The following is a 25,449-nucleotide window of genomic DNA, read 5'->3' on the forward strand; positions in this document are numbered from 1 at the left end:
GACAGATGTCTTGAATAATTCGTTTTTAACACATTGACTTTCCGTCATGACTGGAATCCACTTGATCCATTTGTTATTTGATACTTTTTCCTTGCTTTCTCGGATCAGGTAAACATTGGAATTACTACTGCCTGCAGTGGGCCTGCTAGAAAGCTCTTGGTATGTCGGCACGATGTCTAGACGACAATTCGGGACTCTTCATCACAGTGTCTTTATTATAGAATGTACGGGTATGTGAAGGGTGGAATCCGTAACCTTATCATTTCAGTATGCCCTCCTCTACTTCCATAGAGGGGTCTGAATGTTGCCCTGATCGTCCTGTTTGCTGTATCCTCGCTATTAAGTCCTCTTTTTCACGTCCCTGCCTCAGACTACAGTAATTGCCCGAAGCATGTTGCTTCAGCGTCAGAAAAGCTGAGTAATGTACATTTCAAGGCCTCGATAAGGTGTCTTGCGTTATTGTACATGTAAAACACTCTTCACGGGTAGTGATTTGACTGGAGCAAGCTACGACAAAGACCCGGACGGACATCAAATCATTTGCTGCATCTTGCTGGCCGACGAGAGCAATACTCACACATCGTAGGTAATACATGTACAGTTTACACAGGAGCACAAGAGCAACACAATTTTATGATGACACCACCGGAACGACCGCGAGGCACAAACCGCATCATTGGGGCCAAATATTCGATATCGAGTAATTTTTTTTCCCCCAAAACGAAAAATACACGGCTCCAGAGGCAAGTGTATGACAATGAGCAGCTGGTGAGACAGCTGAAGTAATCCCCGATGGTTATATGCGAATGCAATAAAAAAAAAAAACAGGGCAGTCAGTCCTGCTGAATACATATATATTTATTATAGCTGAGAAAGACAACCAGACATCGGCCGACTGCCGACCTGTTGGCCCCGGTAGGTTCACGCGAGGGGCGATCATACCGTGAACCGTGTCTCACATAGTGGGATAGTGGTTCAGTGAATTCCATTCAGTCTTACGGGAGTAGCTAGCTGCATGCAGGCCAAGCAGTAAATAACTCATTTAAAGAGTAACTCCATATGTTGCAATGGATATCGGTTTTGGTGATGTCCTCTATCCACGATGGAGGCATCAGGCCACTAAAACTGCCTGTCCTCTTTATGAAATACAAATCCCTTCGGGAAAAATATGTATCCACAAGCAGGGGCCGTCAGGGCAACGAGGCTTTGTTAAAAACTTTTCCTCCCTACGGCGTTCAAATGCTCCAAATTTAGCCTCGCGACCGATAAAACCCTCAATAAATACATGTACATGTACCTGATTATTTCCCCTCCCCCCTAAAAAACTTTAGCAGCAAATTTGCCATCCTTGTCCGTGTGAGTGCTTTAGAGCAGTGGATCGAAAACCGCCCTCTTTTGTCAGTTTGATTCAGTCAGTTAAATTGCAATGGCAGTAGGGGGCGTTTTAGAATGTCACTGGATTGTAGAACGCAACGATAGCCAAAGACTATATACATGTACCACAGAACCTTGTACGAAACTTTCAACAATAAACAACCTTGTACGAAACTCTCAACAATAAATAAACTTACGGAGAATGACGATTTTACGAAGTAACAATTACCGACGCTAGGTTGTGCTTGTCGTAACATTTTCACGGATTTTTTTTTATATACGTCCGTGAATATTTTTACATAATTTACCGTACATTATGTGTGCACATTCTGGGATTCTAGAGAACAGTACCCTCGGGGTAGTATCCCAACTATCCCTTTGAATAATTGAGCAAGAGCAATCAAAGTTTTCAGCAGAGTGTAAACAGGCTGTCAATATTGTGCAAAATATTAACTTTGTGCGATTGTGCACCTGTTCTGCAGGCGCTTCTACTAGGTGTTAAGTACCAATCTCCCAATGGGGTGCTATTGCACTCAAAGTTTGTAATGCTGAATTTGTCGTATTGTACTATTCCCAATTCATTTGGTAACTACGATAGCCTGCATCTGGGGATTTCAAGAGCAATTGTAGCAAGATGAGGTCGATAACGCCGAATAGTTTTCTGGGAAGTATACCGGTACCTCTTTAACTCTTTCCATGACTTTGTTGTCAGAGAATTTGTGTGACTATGTTCGGGCAACTGTCCTCCAATATCTATAGGTCTTTGCTGTTTCGGACAGTACAAAAACTGCGTGGTGCGTCCTTATCTCTGAGAAACCACTATCCAAAATCTCGACCAAACATTCCATCTGAATGCAAAATACACCCAAAATTACCAAAAGTAAAAACAGCTTGGGGCAACAGACCAATAGGTAAATACATTAAATGGGTGAGGCAACATTAAAATGGACGAATGGTTTTATTTTTACATATCTATATTTTTTGATACATGGTTGACATCTCATTTAACATTTATCTGATTTCCTACAAGACATAGACAAGATGAATTATACATGAATATTTTTAATCAAGCATACAGTCATTTTTAGTACAATATGTTAAAACTCGTGAATCATAGAAGCACTCTCACTAACGATTTTAAATACCCACCTTACGCGCTCTTCATTCGAATACGGTGGACATTAACTTGTATCTTAAGGAAAAAACATGTTAATTAAAAGTAGGCCTACGTTCAGAAATTAACCGCACTCGTAAAAGAAGTGAAAAGACCAACCACTTTCACTTTGGAATACAATGTACATAAATTGTTTTAACGTATCTGAATGTCTTTCAATCTGCACACAGCTGTGGCTCATGACTATTATGTATTCAGTTTTGAGAAGTACCCACATCACTTGCTTAACTACTCTACTGGCCCCCCAAACCACGCTAGTTTATCGCCAGTGGGTTACAGCCAACCATAATAGTCATAATGAATAACCACGAAGTGTTGTTAACTTTACTTTAGTGATATTACATGGAGGCAAAATGGATTAAGCCAGCGAAACTCTTACACAAGTACCTTCCAAACCAAAATGAACTGTTTGGCAAGTACATGTAGTTCATGTATTTATGAAAGGTTACAGGTTGTCTGTGGTTTGAGAGTTCCTAGCTCTTTACTTCATTCAGCACTTAACGCAACTTGCATTCACTAAAAAGTGGCGGTATCTTTAATCTCATAACATGAATATTTTTTAACATTTGAAAGTTCTTGTTCTATTTTGAGACGGTATAGCTTTTGTCTTTTTGTCTCGATCGAGCGTTTGTTAATTTATAGAAAAATCTCTCAGTCTTTGGTTTCATTATCACTTATTCGCCGGATCCCGCAAGTGTCTGGATTGTCTTTCACTTCAGTCTTCACGAACACAGCCACTCATCATATACCCTCCAGGTACTTACATCATGTCGCAGTCTCCCTCACTTCGACAGTCTGTCGAACTTTATTAAATCTCTTTCTACAAAAAAAAGTCTTATCAGATTTTCTTTTCTTCCGTCCTCGCCTTACAGGCAGCCTGCGAACGTCACACCAACATAAACAAACAAACACGCGTTTGTTTCACAAAACGTAGTGCGGACATTCCTTTGTTCTCTAAAAATGTTCCTTTTTGGAGGTCCACACTATGTACGCTATTTGCACACAGTGCGATCACGCACTGAATCCAAACACCACCCGCACAATATATGTCCTTCGGGGAGCTGACATCAAGTAGAGGATCCGTTCTGGTTAAATTGGTTTCTTTCCTCTCTTTCACAACTTTCAAATCCCTTGCTTGATCGGTTCCCTCTCATCGGTAGATCAGACGGTAATGGGAGCCATGGTGGCCAGAAGGGGCCTGTTTTGAAAATAAACTCGGGGGAACAATGACACTTCCCTTCCTTCCTTAAAACTGAGCTTCACCTCCAGTTGTTCAGAACAGCTATGAACAACTGCATGTAAAGAAATTCCCAATTCTGGAACCCCTCCCCCCAAAAAAGCATCGTTTGAGGGTGCGAAAGTTTGTTTCATAAGAGTTTTTCCGTATCGTTTTCCCTATCGACCACTTTCAGAACAGAGAGTTTTCTTCATTTGCCTCTTCCTCATACAAAGCTGGATTTCTCTTCGATTTCGATGGTAACCTCGCACTCCTTACTGAATTGAAGGCCCCTCATGTGCTTTTCTCACATCATGTCAAACATTCACATCTGAAGTTAGCATTTTCACAAACCACAGAACTGATAACAACTCCCAGATAAACAGACCGCTCATTTCCTGGAGCAGGGACAGAGCCAACTCGTATGCTCAGCGATAGCATTTCCTAATGCTACATGTATATACATGTAGAAATAATCTTCTCTCTCACAGTCATCCATCCATTGAACCGCAGCGATAAACTCGTTGATTATACGCCTAGCGAAGCGCACTGTTTTTAATTAATGCAACAAAGTAACATCTGACTGTGTAATCAAAAGATTGATCATCTTGTTTGATACAATTACAGGTTACAGCAATTTTAGCACATTGTACTAATTGGATATAATTTCCTATACATTTGAAATATGGAACTAAATTTGATACAAGGACGTATTATTCTAGTCATCCATTTCACACATTCTCTCCTCCCTCTTTTTGTCCCCTACAACATTTCAAAGGGATGTTGTTGAGTAAATTGTTACGCATTTCGTAGTCAAGGTATCTGACCCTGATAGGATGAGTGTACCGATTGAACTGAAGGCACAATGACTGTGATGGGAATCTAATCCATGTAGTGCTGCTTGTGTAATTCTGTTCAGGACAACAGAAAAAGTTTAGAATACATTACTTTAGTCACCCTGACCTCATCGCTATCTGACTCGCGATCTCCTCCAGTCCGATTCTTTTTTCATCCATGCACAAAGCAAGGTGTAAAATTCTGACGTTGGTCGGAGACCCTCCTCGAAGGGTAAAGCCGTAACGAGGTTGCTCTCTGACGTCACTCGTCAAGTGTTAGCGGTCACTGATGAGTGTATTGCCCTGTGGAGGTGATATCCGGCAAACATCAGAAACTGGCAATACTTTGGAGTTGCTTCACCAAGCAAACATTCTTAATCTTGTGAGCTTTTTTTCCATGCCCATTTCACCCATCGTCCCTCAGATCTTTGTTTCGAGTGTATTATCGGGCCCACCTAAACCAACAGGTTTCCGGATTGCGGAGCCGTTTCGGGTGGTGTTGAAGGTGTGACTAGCCGCAGAGTGGAACGACACGCGGCGGATCCCTAAAAAAACTGGTGGGCAGCGGCACAGGATCCGGCCAGCCAGGTTTCGGATCTCCTTCCGGAACATGGGGCTCATGATGAAATAGATGAAGGTGCTGATGACGGCATTGAGCATGGCCACACTCTCGGTGATGTAATACAAACTGTAGAAGTGGGGCACAGTCTGGTGCCACTCCTCTTGGTAGTAGGTCAACGCTAGATTGTAGCCGTGGTAAGGGGCGAAACAGACAAAGAATGCCACCACCACAGTGATGAGCATGGGGATAGTCTTCTGTTTACGGACCAGCATAATCTCCCGGTGGCGGGGTGTCACCTGCCCCGGGGGCGTTCGGTGCGTCCACAGCTTGATGGCGATGCTGATGTAAATGAATCCCATGCTGTAGATAGGCAACAAAAACTCAGCTACCGTGATGAAGATCACGTAGCCGTTGGCTGCGCTGGGGTTAGCCCAGTTCTCAAAGCACATCTGGACGGTTCGTCCCCTGCAGTCGGTTGTTGGGGACGATGTTGTTAAGAAGAGAAAGGTTGGTAATGCAACGAGGAACGACACGATCCAAATGGCCAGAACAATAAGCACCAGTCGCCCTTTCTCCATGCGTGGACGTAGAGGACGAAAGATACCATAGTACCTAATACAGAAAAATAAGAAAAATGCATAACGTGTAATATCTCTGAACATCTCGTTTCTTCACACTATAGTTAGGTAACAGCGCCCCCAGTCGTTTTAAAAGGGGGGTCATAGATTGGACTTTGACACAACACTGTTGGCGAATGGCTCCCGAAGATGTTAATGTTTTTGAAATGCATAATGCAGTTTAGTTGACTATCGTTTTGTGCTTATTTATTTGTTAATAGTTTTTGAGTCTCTCGTTATGTTCTCCAAGTTTCAGTAACTTGTGATTTCCCGTTTTCCAAAAAATGAATAAATGTAGTCTTTCCTAATCGGTTTGCTACTTTTTCTTCTACAATAACCGCTCCGTTGAGGCCGTGAGTTTCGATTACAGACTTGCTTCGGGTGATATCTGTCTTACGAACAGCTGAAATCAAGCCTGTGGATCCAGACATGCAATTCAAACACTGACTTCGAAACATTGGCACCGCTTTGAACAGTAACTGGCCAAACCGAATGTGTCTCATTTTTGTTGGGTCGCTAAGACTAGTAAGTGACGCACAAAGTTTTGATATGACCGGTAACAGTCTTTCTTGAGGCATCTTCGAGTCCTTTCCGTTACTGCAGGTGTATTATTTTGTGCCTGGACGCGAATCTTATTAACCATACAGAGCAGCATGCACGTCAGTATAGATCCCCGTGTCAATTAATAATGAAATCATCCCTTGCTGAGAACTGCAAAGAAACCAATTTTTGACTGAAACTCGCAATGCATTGTAAACTGAAGTGCACGTACGTACGTCCTCTGTTAAATTCAAGCACTGACGTAAATTACGAAGATAAAGTAAAATGCCCAGTTTAGTTGTGATTTAAATTCCCTCTTTAAAAAAGATGATAACAGTGTAATTTTTTTAAAGTTCTTAGAATGCATTCGCTTCATATGTACTCCAATATGACTTCATACCGTGTATAATCACTCTCAATACGCTCAAGAGAGGAATCATTTCAACAAAGCCGTGAAGTTGAAGTTTAGCCACTTAATTCGAATAGGGGTCTTCTTGCATCAGGCACGTTGATGCGCATTCGAACGACAAATCAGCTGTCGGGGTTTGAGCGGCTAATCTGATCAAGACTGTCGGAGAGAACATTAGAAAAGCTCCATCTGAAACATACCAACATGGGTATCACGTCACATTATATTAAGTTGGAGGGAATAGCTAATTTCCCTTTAGGTCACCGTCAGCTTCCCACGATCGCGCGACTAAGTGAACATAAGGTCCCAAAATAAGCTCAGATAGTTACTGCAGCTAGTCTTTCTTGGCGTCTCAGAATTGCTTGTCTGGGTAAAAGCCGAGCTGCGGTACGCAAAGTGTAATGAGTGTAATGAGTGTAATGACTGCATTTAAAAAATCAAGATATCCAGCGCCAAACAATCTCGTATTTTAACACCAGCTACACGTACATAATAACCAGGAGGCAGATTGCAATCTATGGAATTCACAATGATTCTCTGGACTCGCTAGGACCCCCGTGCACATTTTTTCTCAGGCTGAAAAGTCCCTGATTCAGCATGAGACCGTTTAACATTGACTGTAGAAAAACATGTGATATTTCGCTGATTACCTCAACAACAAAAAATCTTCAGAGGAATTCTTAAGCACGGGTCAATTCTGAACCTTTCTCAAAAGGTGCAATTAGTAAACAGAATTTCTCCGCTCAGTCTTATCAAAGAAACAGTAATTACGCTTTGTTGTATTTGAAGCTCACTCACACGTTGACAGATTACCCAGTGCCGTACGCCAGAGTTCTGGCGCTACTTCTCTTAGGGTTGCAGAGTAGTAAAAAAAAAGTTGTCATACACTACAGTGATAAATACCCACATAAAATCAGGAAAAATACAAGTTATTCAGGTGTTCAAGACACTTTTCAAATTAAAACTCACTTATTTATTTGTACTGACCAGCAACATTACAGAGTGTTGGGATCTGCCAACTTCTTCTGGATTCGTGACGTAATTAATTATATATAATAATTATATGATATCGTAAATATTGCGATTTTCTGAAACACTTTTATTTCTCGCATCGTCAGCGTAAAAACATCTATGTTTTTTGGCTTTTCTTGTGTCTCACACTCTGAGACTGAGCGGAGAAAGCTATGAGAAACGTCCGTTACTGGTAGTGCCTACATCTGATCGTTTGTGTATTCAAATATGAACCCCAAATATACGTACATAATATTGGTAAGGGAAAGACAAGGTTGGTACTGGGTCTATAGCCACCAGCATCCTCTGCAGTATTTTGGTCGACGCCCACGCTAAAATGGTCATAACTAAAGGGGGCCTCGAACGTCTGGCACGATTAAGCGCACATTTTGCTACGGGTAACGTTACAGTTCTGTTACATTTATTTTTGTTATGCACTTAGCAAATATCCTAAAGAAATCATGTAATCCCAATCCTACGTGTGACCTTCATGGAAAACTCAAACCATTCTTTAGATACGAACGAATTTCGTCAAGTCGTAACTTTACATTCCCTCTCCTGTTTCAAAGATCATTTTGTTACCAATATCCTCGGTGAGGTTGTTTTACAGGTAACATTACTCGTTTGGTACAACGTACCCTAGAAATTGTAATTTTAGTCAAGCAATCGCCACTCAATTACGGTCGAGATGTCAACGCTTTTCCCGTTGCTGTGACTCAAGCAGATTTAGCCCTAAAGCCTCGAGCCAGAACAACGGCCTACAAACTGTTTCGCCATCAATCCACCAGCGCCGATGTTCGTCCTCAACCCCAGGCTACGATTCATCGCTTATTATGTCCTCCAGGGGAGGAGGGGGTGGTTATGTATATCACTCAATACACAAAATTTGACACTTTGCAATTACAGGCCAATATGATAACAATATCGACGATACAAGGTGTTTTGAAATCAGCTTTGCCAGTACAATTTAATACATTGGGGTGAGGTTATTTTGGACGGTATACGGTTGTTGGACCCGAGCCGTCACATCTTATCGAATTAGCTTACATCACTTTACTATAACCGTGCCTTGTTTCTGAATTATGTGTTACTTATAGTTTGAGTCCTAATGTTGTTTTTTTCCACTAGTCAAATATGTAACAAATGAGCCGCATTGTTAATACCATTTTGAAAACTATTTGAAGAGAGTAGGAAGGTACTGTTGATTTTGAGATACGACAGTTTGAAAACGATGGCTACGGGGAACAACAAGATCGGGGATTTTACACTGAACAAACCATCAATAATCAGCAATGATTGGTTCACGAGAGAAAAAATGGGTTGTGTGTAGAGTGAAGCGAGTCCATTTAAAGTATCCTTGGACAGTGTTTACGCCGCGGCTGGAACAGTATTAGCTTGGACCTTTGTGGATTTGGAGTAAATCCCTCCAGAATTGCTAAGCTGCATCACTTTGATCCATCGGAGGATACGCGTTCCAATTCCGACCGGAAACGTCAGGCGATCATTTACGAAAAGGGGTAATGTTACCTTGCCAGCAGCCACAGTGTCGTCCGTGGCTGCCTTTAAATAGCGCAAATCTTGAGGTACTATGAAACTGATTCAGAGGGGAGCGCGTTAAATTAACTGAGACCTTGTTTATCGAGGGACAGTTGTTAATGCCTACAAAAATATTTTGGGGCTTTTGGGGGGAAGGATAGTAAAAAAAATGGATGTAGCTTCAGTTTTCTCGAGCATTCTGAAAATTGATGGGCAGCAATGCGATCAGGAATGGGATTGTGATATTGGATATTGAAAGGGAACACCGCCATTGCTTGTTAGCTTTATTGAGACATAATATGCGCAAGTGTGTTTTAACCGGCTTCAAATAGGCCTACGTAAGTTGTGAAGAAACTTGTGCACACAATGCGCACCGTTTACTCTGATCTGGAGATTCTACGCAAAACAGGCAAAGCTAGATTGCCATTAATGCATTCCACCTTTTTTACATTAAGAGGAGCATGTATTGTGGTATGTTTTTCCGCTTTTCATTAATCAGGTAAATTATTTCATATTGAGCATCTTGCATAGTGTTTCTCGGCCTACAGGAAATGTGCACGTTTTTAAAGGCACAGACTCAAACGTTTGGTGGCGCAAGACACTGTCCTGTACGAAGAGGTGTCGTTTTGCTCTTTCAGTGCTTACAGAATTTCGAAACAACCGACTTGTCTATCGGCTTTGAGCCTTCAAAAGTCTCAGTTTGTGTCTGTTTTCTCTGTAGTTCCAAGAGTTCCTTCAGAACTTGTAATATCCATCTTTACACCGTATTTCATTCTGCTCATGTCGGCACAGGCCTCTGCGGACATGAAGCGGCTAGAGGATAAGGTTTGAAGCGTCTTTAAGCGAAATCTCAGTGCGCTCCAAACTTTCGATACTCCAACTAAACAGGGAAGCAGTGCCAACCGTTTTGTTTACAACACATCATTAGGCTGACACCACATTCACTGCATCCCGACCACCTAAATCAACGCTGCAATCCACCGTTTCGCGCTCATCTCCTCCAGGGTCATCCTTGCGACGCTCCTCTGAATTGTCCTCGGTGGCTCGACCCCAATCCCCCTGCCCCCTCTTTCTCTCTGCCCAGGTTCGGATGCAAGGGGTTGGGTTATTTGGATAGCAGCGAGGTTGATTGATGCATGGCTTGTACACCATAGGAGCGGCTGGGCTAGACAGACTTACGCCATACCAGGTGAACGTTGCTTTCTTCAACTGTCACGGTTCCGACGAAAAGCCGGGGACGGAAGAGCGATCGCTTGCTTTTAAACAATGCGTTAACGTCAACGAGCCTTTACTCGACACTAATTGGATTACAGCATCGTGGATGGTCTGGACGACTTTTATTTATTAAAGGAACTAGCTTTAGCCTGGTCCTGTCTTTGCCTTTGGAAGGGGCGTCAGTGGCGAGCTCCTGGTATCCTGAGAAAATCGCACAAGGAAACGTCGATGAGACCTTGAGACTCAGCTATGTTGCGTTGCTGTCGTTGTTTCGCCTGGTAATAGCCCCCCCCCATATTGGTTATTCTCGTTTACCAAAATGAACACGAAGCAGCGACTGATCAGGAGACAGAATGGAAGTGCAGATGATTTAACGGTACACATACTACACACGGTTACCACTCTGTGCATTCACTTTGACAATTTAAAAAGGGTGAGAAAAGATAATGTAGCGCTGATTTTGTTCATTTATTTCAACATCTATAGTGTACAAAACACAATAATGAACAAAATTATTTGTGGGACCCAATTGTAGATTCTATCCCCTTGCCTGTGGATACTGCTAGTGATTGTGCGAAATAGTCATTTGACAGTCTCCTTATTTATCGACAGAAGAAAAGTCAAACAAAAAAATGACACACTTTCATGACCTACCAAGTGTACCAAGGAAACGTGGCGTATCTGCTCATTAGAAATAACGCTTGAAGTCTGACGAATCGAACTCAAGTGTTGAAATGGAATCCAGACATGCCATTTTGGAAGACAGGTGGACATCTCGAATACAGTCTGACGCGTGAAATCTGACGATATTATCGGCGCCGGGAAAAATATTAACAAGTCCTTAGAATTTCCTCTTTGAGTGATACCTTAGTACGCTGTTATTCTTATAGCTTTAAACCTCCATGACAACCTTTACGAGTTTACCGAAAAACACCGATTCTTGTATCAATTACTCTTGGGGAATGGTTACAAAAACAAACTGACTGAGTATCACAAACTCAAACTGTCGTTACTTCAAATGAAAGTAACGACGAGAAAGTCACGTAATATTTAGCTTTCGACGATACAGCCTAGTGGTACAAATTACTTACCTATGTGCTCGGACTCTCTTCACAGATAACAATATCAATACGGGTCTCTAACTTCCACATTATTTAAAAAAAAATTAACTTCACTTATCTGTGCTTAGTCCTTTGCTCCATAGTTTTAATACATGTCTCCGTTTGCCCAGTGTCGTTGTTGTACAGGCGATTTGATTTAAACCGTTTGCTCTTTCCTTTATGTAGCACTGTCTTGTTTGACACATGGCCTCCGCACCGTGCTTAAAGGTGGTGAGCATGCCTATAATCTGGTCTAACATACGTGCTTTGGTAGTAATTAATCGAATAAAACAACCCTCCGGGTTAAGTGACAGATTCTATTGGTCCAATTCATCAACCTCCGATATAATTCAGACTGCTTTTTTCTCTCATTAGGGTCTGAAACACGCTAAGCTTTGGATTCACCATCCAGTGGACCTTGCATGCACAGCAGCGCATTCATCTTGCCAAGACTGTATCAGAGCCGACTCTGTGGTTCAAGTTCTCTATCTTTTATCTCGGCTGAAATAATGACTCACAAGACTAGGGTTTTGTTAAGCGTCAACCACATTGATTCATCTTAACACTTTGTTTCACTTGTTTCTAAGTCTATTTTGTCTGTTATTTTGAAAAAGCTAATACAAAAAGAATGTCCACGCCGCTTTCCGTGTATATAGTCGGTTGGTTATTTTCAATCGTATTCACAAATAAAATATTGTGTCGATTGTCACAAAACGCTTTTTGTAAATTGCAGGTGTAACGGAAAGTATTTCCATTTATTGTAAATACAACTTGTATATATATTTTTTTAAAAAGCGTTCGCGTGATTTTCTGAGAGTAAATTGGCAATTCTACGCCTTAATCTCACTGTCCCACAGGAACACATCCCTACTAAGTTCTTTTAGCTGTTCAGTAGACTTTTACCTTTATGAATATTGGAGCGTCAAACGACTTCTGATATCTACAGATTGCGAGCAAATATGATGACAGCAGGTGTTTCATCCCGAATGACCCTACTCGGTTGAAGCCATATGCAGCAAGGTATGAGACGGAGAGAAACCCCCCCCCTGCTTTGTGTTGGTCATTGTCTCGCAGGAATCTGGGGAATTCCTTTCAGACATCTTGGGGGATGTGTTAAGTAACAAAAGTCTGGAATGTGTATAGGGATTGGACATGTTGGGGGGGTACCCCTCGGTCTCATTTCTTGCTGGGTATAGTTGAAGCACCGAATTTGATTATCGTAAGAGCCCTTCCAGTGGAATTCGAAAAGCTAAGCTAAACCTTCGATGGATTTGAATCAACCAAGACTGTAACTTACTTTTGTTTAAGAAAACATAGTTGAGGCAGGCAACGATTCTGTTTTAAGAGAATTAAAGAACTGGTAAGCTGTAAAATGGTCCGAAGAATGATAGCAGCTCTATTTGTATGTACAAAACGCTGATGACGCATTATCACGAGCGACACAGAAAATTCGTGCGTCGCTAATATTGCAATAACATGCATCATATAGTATTGTCAAGTGATGTGTGATAACAGTACAATGCTGTAGGCATATTTAGCGCCAAATCAGGCAGGATCCTAACATCGTTACGGTCAGTGCTTGGAGATTGATGAAGTGTCATCATGACGAAATAAAGAGCACGTGCATCTGTCGAATCCATAGACTTGCTCCCAGCCAAGCCCCCAATTACGCACGGCGTAATTGAAAAGCCTACAATTCCATGCATTTTTAGGCCCGTTTACCCGGCCCAATACATGAAGAAGCTGAAAACACACGTAATTGCCTATCAGTTCTGTTGGCGAATGGCAACATTTACACTAACCTATATGGACATGTATATTGATCTGTACGTCACTTCTCCAACATCAATTTTGTACATACACATTCGTCAGAGTGATACGACAGTGGTGAATGAACACACACACTGTTTATTGTTGTGGTGGCGTAATACTTCATCCAGATGAACAAGAAGCAGTTTAGGCACTGAATATTTAGAAACGTCCCAGTACATCGTTCCAGAATGCACGACGTAATAATAATTGGCAGCTAACAACATGAAAACAGCAAGCCTTAAAGCACAACGGAAGGGTGCACTCTAAAAACCATCAGAGACAGAGTGAAACAAAATTGGGTCCCATTCATCGTGACCCTTTTTCGGGTCAAATTATGGCCACGTTTTTTGTCATATCGACCCAGAAAGAGTCGTATATGATTAGAAAGGGGATCAGATCTGTCCTGGAAAGGGGGCGCACTGAATGGGACCCAATTCTGGGTCAATCTGACCCCAGAGTTTTTAGAGTTTGGCCTCCTAAGCATAAACATTTTTTCGAAAGATCTTTGATGAACCGTATATCCGCGAAGAAACTAACAATCTCATCAGGAGTATTTTTAACAATTGCGGAGAGATATGGCTGGCATAATATCTGCGATGTTCCTCATTTCTTTCCATGTGTATGTGGAACTACTTTTGTCGCCTAATTATTATTGGTTGTCAGGTTGAGCACAGGAGCTTTAGCGGCACGGCGCTCCTGGAGAAATGCATTATCAAGGGCGGATCTCTACCAAATTCTCGGGAAGACTAAACATGGTATTTTGGGGAGGGGGCGGCCCAAAAATTTGAATGTTTGTTCATGGAACCTTCTATGGACGAAGCTACATCTGGGGGCTTTTGACACGCTTGTGGGAAGAAGTATAACAACAAATCATCTTTCTCTCGTTATTTTCATAAAAGGAGGGCTCTTTGGGGGGATATGACCCCTATTCCCCCTCCACGTTTGTCCACTCCCATGCCCTTAATAATATTGTGCACCACTTAGTTGAGAGTTAGTGAATACGCACTTGATCACTTTACCGTGGATTTCGAGGCAGGCGACGTCGGACACCGTTCCGACACTTCTTTCCGCGGGTGGAGGTCATTATTTATTTTTAACAAAATACAAACAAATGAAGTTCACAGAGATAATCTGATAACTAAAATTGATCAGATAACATTAACCCACTGTCTTTTAATCAACCCAGTTGCACAAAATTTGAAACAAATTCTAAAAAAGGGATTTAACAAAAAAATAAACACGATCAGATTTGAAAGAAAATAAGCCTACGTCCACGGTCTTTCCCATTTAAAACCACTTTTCCAGTTTATCCAAACAAACGAAATAAAGTGCCGTAAAAACATCGGTAGTATAGTTATGCACGAGAGTAGTTTTGTCCGTAGTAGTGCATGGCTGTATTCGTTAAGATGCGTTGATGGAGTGTACTGTATGTGCATGTACAGTACATGTACATGAAGTGCATCTGCACGCAAATCATGGCCGACCGGTCGACAGAGAGCCAAAATTGAAATTGATCAAACTAACAAAGGACACTTCGCAAAAGCTTAAACATAACATGGTAACTTTTGTTGAAACACTCTTTCAGTTATTAAGATATGCAGTATGTGTGGAAAAACTGGAGAACAGTTCAAATTTTCGAGTTTATGGAACCATTGTTTACGATCGGAAACGTAACGTACACAGACACCTTTAACCCCATTTCCTCCAAAATGTTACTTATGATTACCAAGAAACACATCTCAAAATAATATCTGAAGCCTGATTAAATTTCTCAGGTATAAATTCAGCAAACAATGCGGAAGATCTCCACGGATGGATTTTAGTAAAGTCGTTTGCTGGCAGGCGTCGCCATTTTAACAAGCTACAGAAAGTGACCACGACTTTGCCGAATTTTAGCGCATGCGCACAAACTAAGTGGAAGAGGTGAACATAGTGCCTTCATCTTGCCATGTGCTTTATGAAAATGGCATTTATGATAAAGCACACGTTTTTTGGTGTGGTCGGCCGCTATTACAGCCTAACGTAGGCCCCACACTCACGGAGAGCATGTATTATTACTTGCAATTCCCACGGACACAGGCACACAGTTGCCCCTGCGTCGCTTTATGTTGATTTTTCAACCAAGGTAGCGCAGATTTTCAAGAGGCACTGCATGTGCGCCGTAAGATGTACATGACCAGTATACATCAACTTTACAGACGTACACTTATAAATAGATTTTAAAGTGTGCACGTGTGCCTTTGAATGTAGTTAGGAATGATTGATCTTGTAGCCAATGATATTGTTTTTTTGAACAACTTTATTCATCACTGTTTTGTTTTGGGTTTGTATCGGTCCAGCACGTACAGCCAGCTTTGGGAAGTGATCCAGAGACCCGCAATTGTCCCCCGTCCGCCCACGCTGTAAAACGCCAAATCGACTACTGCAATCTGAGAGTTCCGTCCAGTGAGGTTTTAATTTCCTGCCACTTGCTGTCCATCACAGAGAAGCAAGATGCCGTCTTCCTACAAGCACAATACTCCCTGCCCTCCATGGAAACATGACACTGTTTTTATTTTGTCGTGAATAGGCTCAGTCTTGCACTGGAAAGTCCTAAGACCCTTTCGGTATGGACGAACAACACAATTCTTCCCATTGCAGAAAAAAAAATACATCATGCAGTTTTTCGGGTTCACGCTTTTCTGGCCCTACAATGTGCTAGTCGTCTCTTCAAGGTTCCCCTGGCGCTCAATATCACCATATTTATTATACACAGATTGCTCCCCGCGCAATATGTTACCTTTAAAATAGTTACGATTCGAGACATGGCTCGTATTCAAACAATTTAATTAAGAAATAATTCCAAAAGATCATCATTGTTTTCTTGTTGTTCATCTTCCTCCAAGGATTTGCATTCCTGCCGCTCGCATGCACTTACGATTAGGGTATTATTGGAATTTACTTAATTTTCAGGCTGCAGATGTTCCGCGCACACTCACTCGTAAAGGTGTCAAAGCACAAGTGAGGGCGATTTGAAGAAAATTCACACTATCATGCCACCCAAAAGAGCTCTCGTTAACCGGTGAATCTGTGTGAGAAAATCCAAATGGACTGCCGTATGAAGTTAATATTCCTTGTGTACATTTTCCCTTCGTTCTTAAGTTATGGACAGTTTTTTTCAGTTTAAATATATAATGTCATGGTGAGCTTCTATTGCCTTTTTGTTCTGTTGGTGCCTTCTGCTGCTGTTAGTTGTTTAATATGGTCGCCGTATATATGTTGCTTTACATCTTCTTTGAAAGCTCTCTTTAAATGAGCGAATTTGTAACGATTGTGTACCGGTTAGCTCTTCGGCCTACTGAACAGAGGGAAGCAATACCGCGTGCTATAGCAACGTATCGACAAAACAATGCGTGGTTTGAAATGAGTTTCTTGCCACATCAAACCTTAACGGGTTTCATTCTCTATACTTGCGCACCAATGCACTATTTGCCCTCAAACATGGCCTTTGCGTGAAATTGACATCCGAGGTATACTCCGATGTAACGTTGACATAATTAGTTACTGTAAAAAAGCAGGAACACGTATTGTACAGTTTCTCTTCAATGTGTGATGTAGTTACTCATTCAAAATGTGTAGGCCTAAAAAATAACTGAAACCTTTACTGAATTATCGACCTGGTATTTAACCTGCGGCAGTTATTAAAAATACATAGAAGCAACAGCATTTCTTCACTCTAAGCTTCAGCAGGACATATGATGTATGACTTCTGCAGCAGTTAATCTTTGTGTCGTTTGTTCGGGTGATATATTATACAAAGTCTGCAGACTGTTGTTCGAAGCATATATCGTGACGCCATTAATCATGTTACACATGCGCTTGCGATTTCTCCTCAAAGAGACGAAATCGCACCGTCCTTTAAGAAAGATCGAGCGATTCATGCCCTCAACGTTGATTATATATAACAGGTTTGCCCTTAACGCTGATTTAAAGAGTAGATTCGGACGCAATTTTTCGTTATTAGCTTCGGTGGTTATGCTGTACAGTATATGAATGGCAATTATTACTCTAGTCACGATTGCAACAGACCTTCAAGAAGTACGGGTGTATTAGGTATCTTGGACTGTTTTTCAAGATTAGAGATAGCTTCCGGCATGTTCGACTGTTAATTGTCAAGATTTGATGAACTTTCCAAATGTCACGCGGGCGACTTAATCATTTCTTCCCTCGTATCGACGCCAGTCAAGATGTTAAACAATCCGGTGAAGCTAAAAGTGACGTTGATTTACGAAATTAAGCAAATTCTTTTCCTGGGCTGACGATTTGTTTTCACCAACTATTGGCGAACTTGTTATTCTGCTCTTGTGCACCTCTCCCAATCTCGTATACGTTTTGATTTGCACTGCCATCTCTGAAAGCAATACGGAGGATTCAAAACAGTGATCCTCCAAGAGTTTGCAACGCTTTGGCCAATCACAATGTGCGAAATTTATCGACCCAATGCGCGTTTGGAAAGGGTCGACAGATTTCGCGTATTGTGATTGGCCAACGCGTTGCAAACTCTTGGAGGCGCACTATTGGGAATCACTCGTATGGAAATATTGGAAATATCACTTTGAAAGCCCTTAAGTACTGTACAGTGGTCAATTTACTTTATTTTAGAACATTTCTTAGATCTCTATCTCTTCCGCGCTTAAGAGGACCACTTCCCATTTTCACATCGATGCGTTATACTTTGCCAAGTTAAGTTCAACTAATCAGAAATGCTTGCTCAGTTTTGAAAATGTCCACCGTATGACTAAAAAGAAGCCACGACAATATAGTTGTGTTACTTCAGAAGCGACTAGACAAACAGCATTATTACGGAAATCGGCGAATGCGCGCTTCTGCGGTAACAGCATTGAAAACCTGTGTACACAAAAGAGCTCAGCAAAATGGAAAGCAAATCACTGATGCCCAGTCCGTCTGGCGCTTTGAAAGCAAACAGCCCGTATGTTTTTTCTAGGAACAAGAGGACAAAATACCAGTCATGAGTACACTGTTTAAAAGTATGGCATATCTGTTTGTCTAAGCACAGTCTTTTTTTTGTCCCGCGAAATTCTATGGATTTGCCATGCGTCTAGCTGGTGATAGGTCACTTCCGCAAGTCGCAAATCCTGCACTGAAAACTATTACAGTTTTCTGTGTACATCTCAACATAATTGAAATCCCCAATTCAATCCAATGATGGATTCGATGGCGACATGTGATACCAATTGTCAGCAATTAATGCGTCGTATTGGCTGCTGACTTCCAGCGGTTTGTTTGTCCAAGCAGCAGAAAGGTGACGATAGTAACCCGTCATCAGAAAGGGAAATGTCCAAGGTACGAGTTGCCTGTATTCCTTCCGACTCCCCTTAAATGTCATTGCGAGAAATAGCGCCCTTTGTCCCAGAGGTTCGCCTTGACGTCCACTAGAAAACAGAATTATCCTTTATAGTCCGAAGGCCTAGTTGTTAGTCGTCAGTAATAGATTTATTGGAAACTTAGACTTAAAGCAATTTCAATCCAATACTCAGAGCAATATGGTGTCTTTAATATCTTTGGAGGTACATGTATTACCAAATAAAAATATTGACAACAGTGAATGAAGCCTTCAAAAATATCCATCCTTGAGTGGCAAGGCTGGGGCTCAGAGGAATCTTTGACGATAGTCGCGGCGCAGACCGAAACGTCGAGCTTGCCAACATCCAAGCAAAGTTACATGCCATCGGACAGCGGCAACGCCGATTATCTGTTTTCCTCTGTTTCCAAAAGCTTTTTGCTTGAGGGATTCATATGATAGCACAGTTCTTTCCAGCAATTTTTATGTGACATTTTGGCAGATGGATGTGCACGCTGCGGGCTGTGTCCCCGGTCATGCCTGTATCCCTGGGGGGGGGGGAGCTGAACGGGTGACGCACTGTGGGTATCGTGGGTTGAACTCCCTCAGCCCCCCACTCAACCCTCGTCCCCTGGCCCTGCTATCGAGTCCCGAGACCAATCGCGGACACGGATCATTTGCGTTCTCGGATCCTATGCAGCCGTCGGCCATGGAACCAAACTTACTCCGGCGGGCGGATAAAACTATAGCGATGGTTCCAAAAATCTTACCCATTTTCCGAGTCTACTGTGCCCTTTATCACGAAAGTTAATGGGGACGGATGTGGCGCCATTCGCTCTCCGGCCAAGTACTTATCACATGTTAACGTCTCGATTAACCGCGATCTACTTATAACTGAATAGACGTGTGTGAGAACTGTTGCACAGTCCTACCCCCATTACCAAGTTGTTGTATAGCTTAACATACTCTTCACACAATTAATGATCCATTTGTAAAAATGGGAACTATCACTGTACATGTATCCCCTTACACTAGGATTGAAATATTGCTCGTCTCCTCAGTCCGTTCCTGGATCTGAGAGGAATTTTGACTGGAGTTCGAGATGGAGCGTCCCGTGCGACTCCAGGAAAGTAAAGTGACCTGGCAAACAAGCATAGGCCGGCCGATCGCTCTCCTGGCTGGGTTTTCAATCTTCTTCCTCGCCCGTCGTTTGGTTAACGATGTTGACATTTCCAGTCAGGCGCGCTGTATAGCTGTCTCTGTATTCGACGCACACTCAGCCCGAGACACCGCATACACGCGGTGAGGGAATTACAGAGACCCACTCGAGGGCACGCGCTCCCAAGTTACTTTGTTTGGGGGTGGTTGCCGTGTTTTCTGCGACTGTAGAGAGCATTTTCAAAGTGTGGCTTAGACAAGGAGCAACCAGTTAACTTTCAAAAATTAACCCTGTCACAGTAGAGACCCAGCTCGATTAACCTAGATCAGAACCATACCAGCGTGGTATAAGTGTCGTACATGCTTTCTTCAATCACAAAATAAACTCTTTTGATTTGCCACTACAGAGAAAGAAGTAATATATTCACGTCTGCGTAATTTTCCGATGAGTAACAAAATTGTTTCAGACAATACTTTTCTATAAAACCCAACTATTTGTATTTAATAATTAAAAAGATCTGTACACTAAACAAGGTTTAAAATAATATTCCATCTTTACCTGTAGCCCTTTTCCTTTCTAGAGTGATAGGCCTATCAGTGGGGATTTAACAGTGAAAATTGGGTTTTCACAATATCCTCTCTTGCAGTGATGACCCATTCCCTCGTCAGATACGTATTTTGTTACTTGACCATTATGATATCACTCCGAAGACAATTTGTGTGCCGGGCGCTTCCGTAACATTATCAGCTTCTAAGACATAATACTAGGGGCGAAACCACTTACGCGACGCTTTTGCTTGCTCCAAGGCCACTGGCTCTCTAGCCACCGAGTGGAATCGTCCTCAGTCAAATAGTTATTTGATGAAGGAGGGTAAAGGGAATATTGTTATGTCGGCGAAATGAAACACGCGAGCGTACGGGCCAACCGGGCTAGAGACAGGATAACAAGTTACAAAAACACCCGCGAGAAATGGAGTGAAGAGGGGGGGTGTGCATTCGAGTTTCCGTGCCAAAGGTCAACCGTTGAAATTCAACATGTTCTCTGAAGCGTACCAGAAATAACTCGTGCTTTTCCTCTCTTTTTGTTTGAATGCGGTACTTTTCTGGGGATAACAGAATGCTTCCACTACGAGTCGTTCTACTCGAAGAGACTCGCTGCCTGAAATATCTGAATTGAAATGATTTCCAGGAGTTTGAGAGCCTACCGTTGTCATCCACGTTGGAGATGTTGTCAACAATTATTTGGATTAGCTCAGAATTGTTCCAGTAGGTCAGACCAAAAGCAGCAAGACGAGGAATTGAATGAAAAGTGACCCACGTGGATGAACGTCTTTGAAATGTATCTGATGACTTTTATTCACTGAAGGAGGGGCCTGCACTGTGTACTTTGCCTGAATTGACAACTTGTTATTATTTCTACCCGGTCTTCGGGAATGGCAAACACTTTTATGGCAAGATCTTTCACTTAGTGCAAATTAAAACAATGTGCACATAATTTCACAAGTATTGTTACCCAGATATCGTAGTGTGTTTTAAAAATGTTTATAAATCAAAAAGGCATACAGATTTGTCGTTAAATGGCGCCAAAAATGGACCTGTTTCAAGAGGCTGATTTACTACGTGATTCCATCCGCATCCGTTTAGCGATTCCGTTGATCCAATTTTCATATTTAAACCCAAGCACTCATACCTCTGGGAAATCACATATTAATCCTAGAAGCATCTCACTGTGGCTTCAATCAGATCAGTGATTGTGACTGAATTGAAAACGCGTTATAATCCATAGCCAAATTTGTTTAGGCCTATCTCTTGACGCTCAGCGTTCCAGGTGGTGATTACACCACACTTCTGAACGGGCATCCATTTTTAATGTATGTTCAATTTTTAAGTGTCAAAATGATTGCTTGAAGTTTTCTCCTTAATTGGTCGAGTGAGTATGTAGACGGCATTATTATCTGAATACATAGCGATATTTTTGTGTCTTAGTTTTGTGGGGATTTATATTCCTTGGAACGACAATGTAACATCAAATACCGGTATATAACAATAACGAATAGGAACTTTTATGTATAGTCTTGCTGTCAAAGTTTAGTCTCGTTAATGTTGATAAAGGTCAAACCTCTCATCCACCATCATATCTTGTCATACGCTGTAGATGAAGTTGGTGCTGTTCTTTAACTGATGATGTATAGGCTGGAGTGAGAGAGCTAGGATGTCGCGAGTATTCACGAGTGAATATTCAGGAGCAGTGGAGCACGGGAGCCTTGAATTGACGGCATGATATTTGCCCATCAAAAAAAATTCCTCTGTTACTGTCTTCAGGTTTATTCTCGGTTATACCACCTGGCAGATCCATCCCCACGTGAAAACTTGTATTTGAACATACATAAACATACATGTAATGCCAGTGCCAAATCGACAGGGACATAACGAGCTCTTAAATTGCCTGTCTGAAGGCAATGACTGTGGTTTGAAGTCAGCTTTTAGTAAGCGTGACCGTTGTTTTACTTGTATTTTAGCTGAGTAAACCTCATTTGCCTCAAATGCATGGAATACGACAAGTGGTGGCAAGAGAGTTGTAATAAATGCCTTTATCCACTGTGTTCTTTTTTAATTCCTTAAAAAGTTGTTTGCCGAACGAAACAAGATGTTGCGCTCTTTTAAACCTCATTTTTATGAAAAATAAATCCTGCCCCCTCATCATGCCTACATGTATTACCACCTACACTTGAATGACGTACAAAAAAATCAACTTGAATGTCTTAAATGCCTCATTTGTGGTAACTTCTTTGACAGATTTGGTGGTCCCTTATGCAGTTTTTAAAATGTTCCTGTGAAAAAATGAGGAGTTTCATCATGTCAGTTCAGTCACATTGGCGCGTCATCGTCAGCCAACCTATGTCTTGAGCGTCCATATCTAGTTGTCTGGGCGAGTTCAATTCGCTGGACCTGCAGACCTACGTTGTTGAACAAACTCTGCAATTAAATATTTAAAACAACCCCTCCTGCCTATAAGAAGTCCCCAGTTGCGTATACAGTTGAGAGCCTCTCTTACAACTTCAGAAAGGAACGAGTGCGTTTCACTTCCGTGAGTAAACGCAACGCGACGTTTCAAGTTTTTGCTCTCCCCCTCGAGTAGTCGCAGCAACGAGAACAGAATATTAAGTAAACAGGAAATGAATGCTGATTTGTATTTTGAATTTTCGCTTCAAAATCAGAGGTTGTTTTTGCACAGGATGTGAAAGCCTTGAGTTATATTAAACGGAGATTTTGAGGCATCCTGATGAGAAAGTGAATGTCAAACGCCAACAGGTATACACAGTTTGGAATAAATGCATGTATATTTAAACTTAGGTTTTCCTTCACGAATCGCCATAGTTTCAGCTGTCACTGAGTCAACTACTACATTATCGGTCTGGCAAGCTTTCACATTTTCGGCAGAAAGTTTTTATGGTCCAAAAATTACTGACATCCGCACCGTAAGTGTCGGATTACGGCGCTTTGATAAAGTGCACCAACGGAACTACAGTTTCACGAGTGAATAAAAAGATTCCTGGCACAATCGTTTTGTGTGTTTGTTTGTTTGTTTGTTTGTTTGTTTGTTTGTTCGTTTTACAATAGTCGAAATTTAACTGTATTAAAATTTTTAACAATTCTGAACTTTGAAGCAACCCCGATGAAAAGTAACGCTGCATACGCACGGCTTCTGCATGCTATCTGGTATTCAGTTTGTACGATTGTTGCACGATCACAAACATTGTTATTATTGCTAATAATAGTGCAAAGTGAGAATAAATCCAACCTTCCTATTGGCGCTTCTCTGACTCCGCGTCACGTGATTATTCGGCTTAACGTTCAGCACCGGCGCACTCGACTCATCCTCGTAGACTGAAACATTCCATGTTACGTCATGAAATAGTTCTTGCCATTGCATTCATCAATATTGCGTTATTTGTATAATGGCATACTTAAACCTTCCCTCGAAAAACACAAGCAATACGATGATAAATCGAATCAAGGGATCGAAGTAGCGTCACTATGAGCTGGAGCAAAACTGAAAGTAAGGTCAATGGAGGCATTGTACATATTCAAGATCTGAACAGGAAAAGATGCATTCCATGCAGAAGCTTTAATATTAGACTTTAATAAGGTAATCAAGAAACTCATGCAAAGAGTAATACTTCGAACTTAATCAGTACAGCACGAAAGATTGTACATTGGTCTCAGCACCAGACTGATTACTCGCCCCGATTGCGTGCATAATGAAACATGTCGGGGTCCTCTTCTTCCTGAGAAATTCAAGTCTTCACACCAAATACTTGAAAAGTGGGAAAGTAATTCAGGCGATCTTAAGCCCCACGAGTGCCTGTGAATCCGCCAAATGGTCTTACTATACCAAAACTAGCTTTAGTGATCAACGGAAAGGGAAAACAATGAGAAAACATCTGGGGGGGAGTTGTAAACGCCTCCGGTTGGGTTATCCGTGCACGAGCCAGAGAATACTTGAACATGGGCCAAAATGAATCATGTCAAAATCGCACTGGAGGGGGCCAATGCTATTGGCGTAGCATTAGCGAGTCTCTCGTGTTATCACCCAGTAGCTACGAGGCGGCTGAAGGCACCAGGTACAAACATCCTTTCGCTCATGGAGCTTTATCGTTTTGTTAATTCTGTGCGGAGACTGCAGCTAGATTTCATCTGGGAGATGCCTCTTTTCTGCACAGCAACAAAATGATATGCCAATTCGGTGGTTCTTATTTAAGTAATCTCCCGCCTACAGAGTGCCGCTATTGTGACCAATCCGCGGTCGATTACGCGGTACCGTCGAGACCAAGGCCAATCACCTCAATGGAAGGCTGGGCACTTACATTTTGGCAGCTTGTCACATTTTGTAGTCAGTGTGGGTTTGAGCAAACTTATTGCTCGTTTACACAGTGGATTTCGCTGTTTTCCAGTCTGCCGTCTGCGTTGTTTATAATTTCAGTCTTGTGAGTGCCCAGAAATGAAGAAATCATCAATCAACAACCTAAATCCGCCTTGAGCAGACAGCATCCCTTATAGGTTGAAAAGAGCCATGTTGGTTTGGAATGTTCATTTTTGTTGATAGCGACACGACCGTAACGCGTGCATTTCATATTCCTTCTCTAAACAGCGAAGTGCAGTTCCCACCAAACGAACCTTCATTGCTGCGCCTTCTTTTGGTTGCGCTCGGGGTTTGTCTCACAAACTATGTCATAATTATTTCCAAAAGTAGATCCGATTGGCTGCTAAGGTAGGGGCTCGCATAACTTCTATATACGCACTTGCTTTAGACATTTGTTGAGAGCAGGTTTTCTGGGGAATGTTGACCATTAGTATCGAGGTAGACTAAGATATGAAGGAAGCCTCAAAATATAATCACACTTAGGCTCTGTTGTTGTTGTTGTTGTTGTTGTTGTTGTTGTTGTTGTTGTTGTTGTTGTTGTTGTTGTTGTTGTTGTTGTTGTTGTTGTTGTTGTTGTTGATGTTGTTGTTGTTGTTGTTGTTGTTGTTGTTGTTGTTGTTGTTG

The 25,449-nt window shown here is 41.9% G+C and overlaps 1 protein-coding gene across 1 annotated transcript in view; it reads right to left on the reverse strand.

Moving 5' to 3' along the window:
- Positions 1–120: 120 nt before the first annotated feature.
- LOC110976894 (prokineticin receptor 2-like) overlaps positions 121–25,449 on the reverse strand; it is a 30,413-nt gene continuing 5,084 nt past the window's right edge. Inside the window, exon 2 of the mRNA XM_022230590.2 lies at positions 121–5,774. Within this exon, the coding sequence (XP_022086282.2) occupies positions 5,021–5,774 (754 nt within the window). The 3' untranslated portion in view covers positions 121–5,020. The remainder of the gene's footprint in view (positions 5,775–25,449) is intronic.

Source organism: Acanthaster planci, linkage group LG02 (assembly GCF_054643075.1).
Source record: "Acanthaster planci isolate LZ-2023a linkage group LG02, COTS_SCS, whole genome shotgun sequence".
Taxonomy (NCBI): Eukaryota; Metazoa; Echinodermata; class Asteroidea; order Valvatida; family Acanthasteridae; genus Acanthaster; species Acanthaster planci.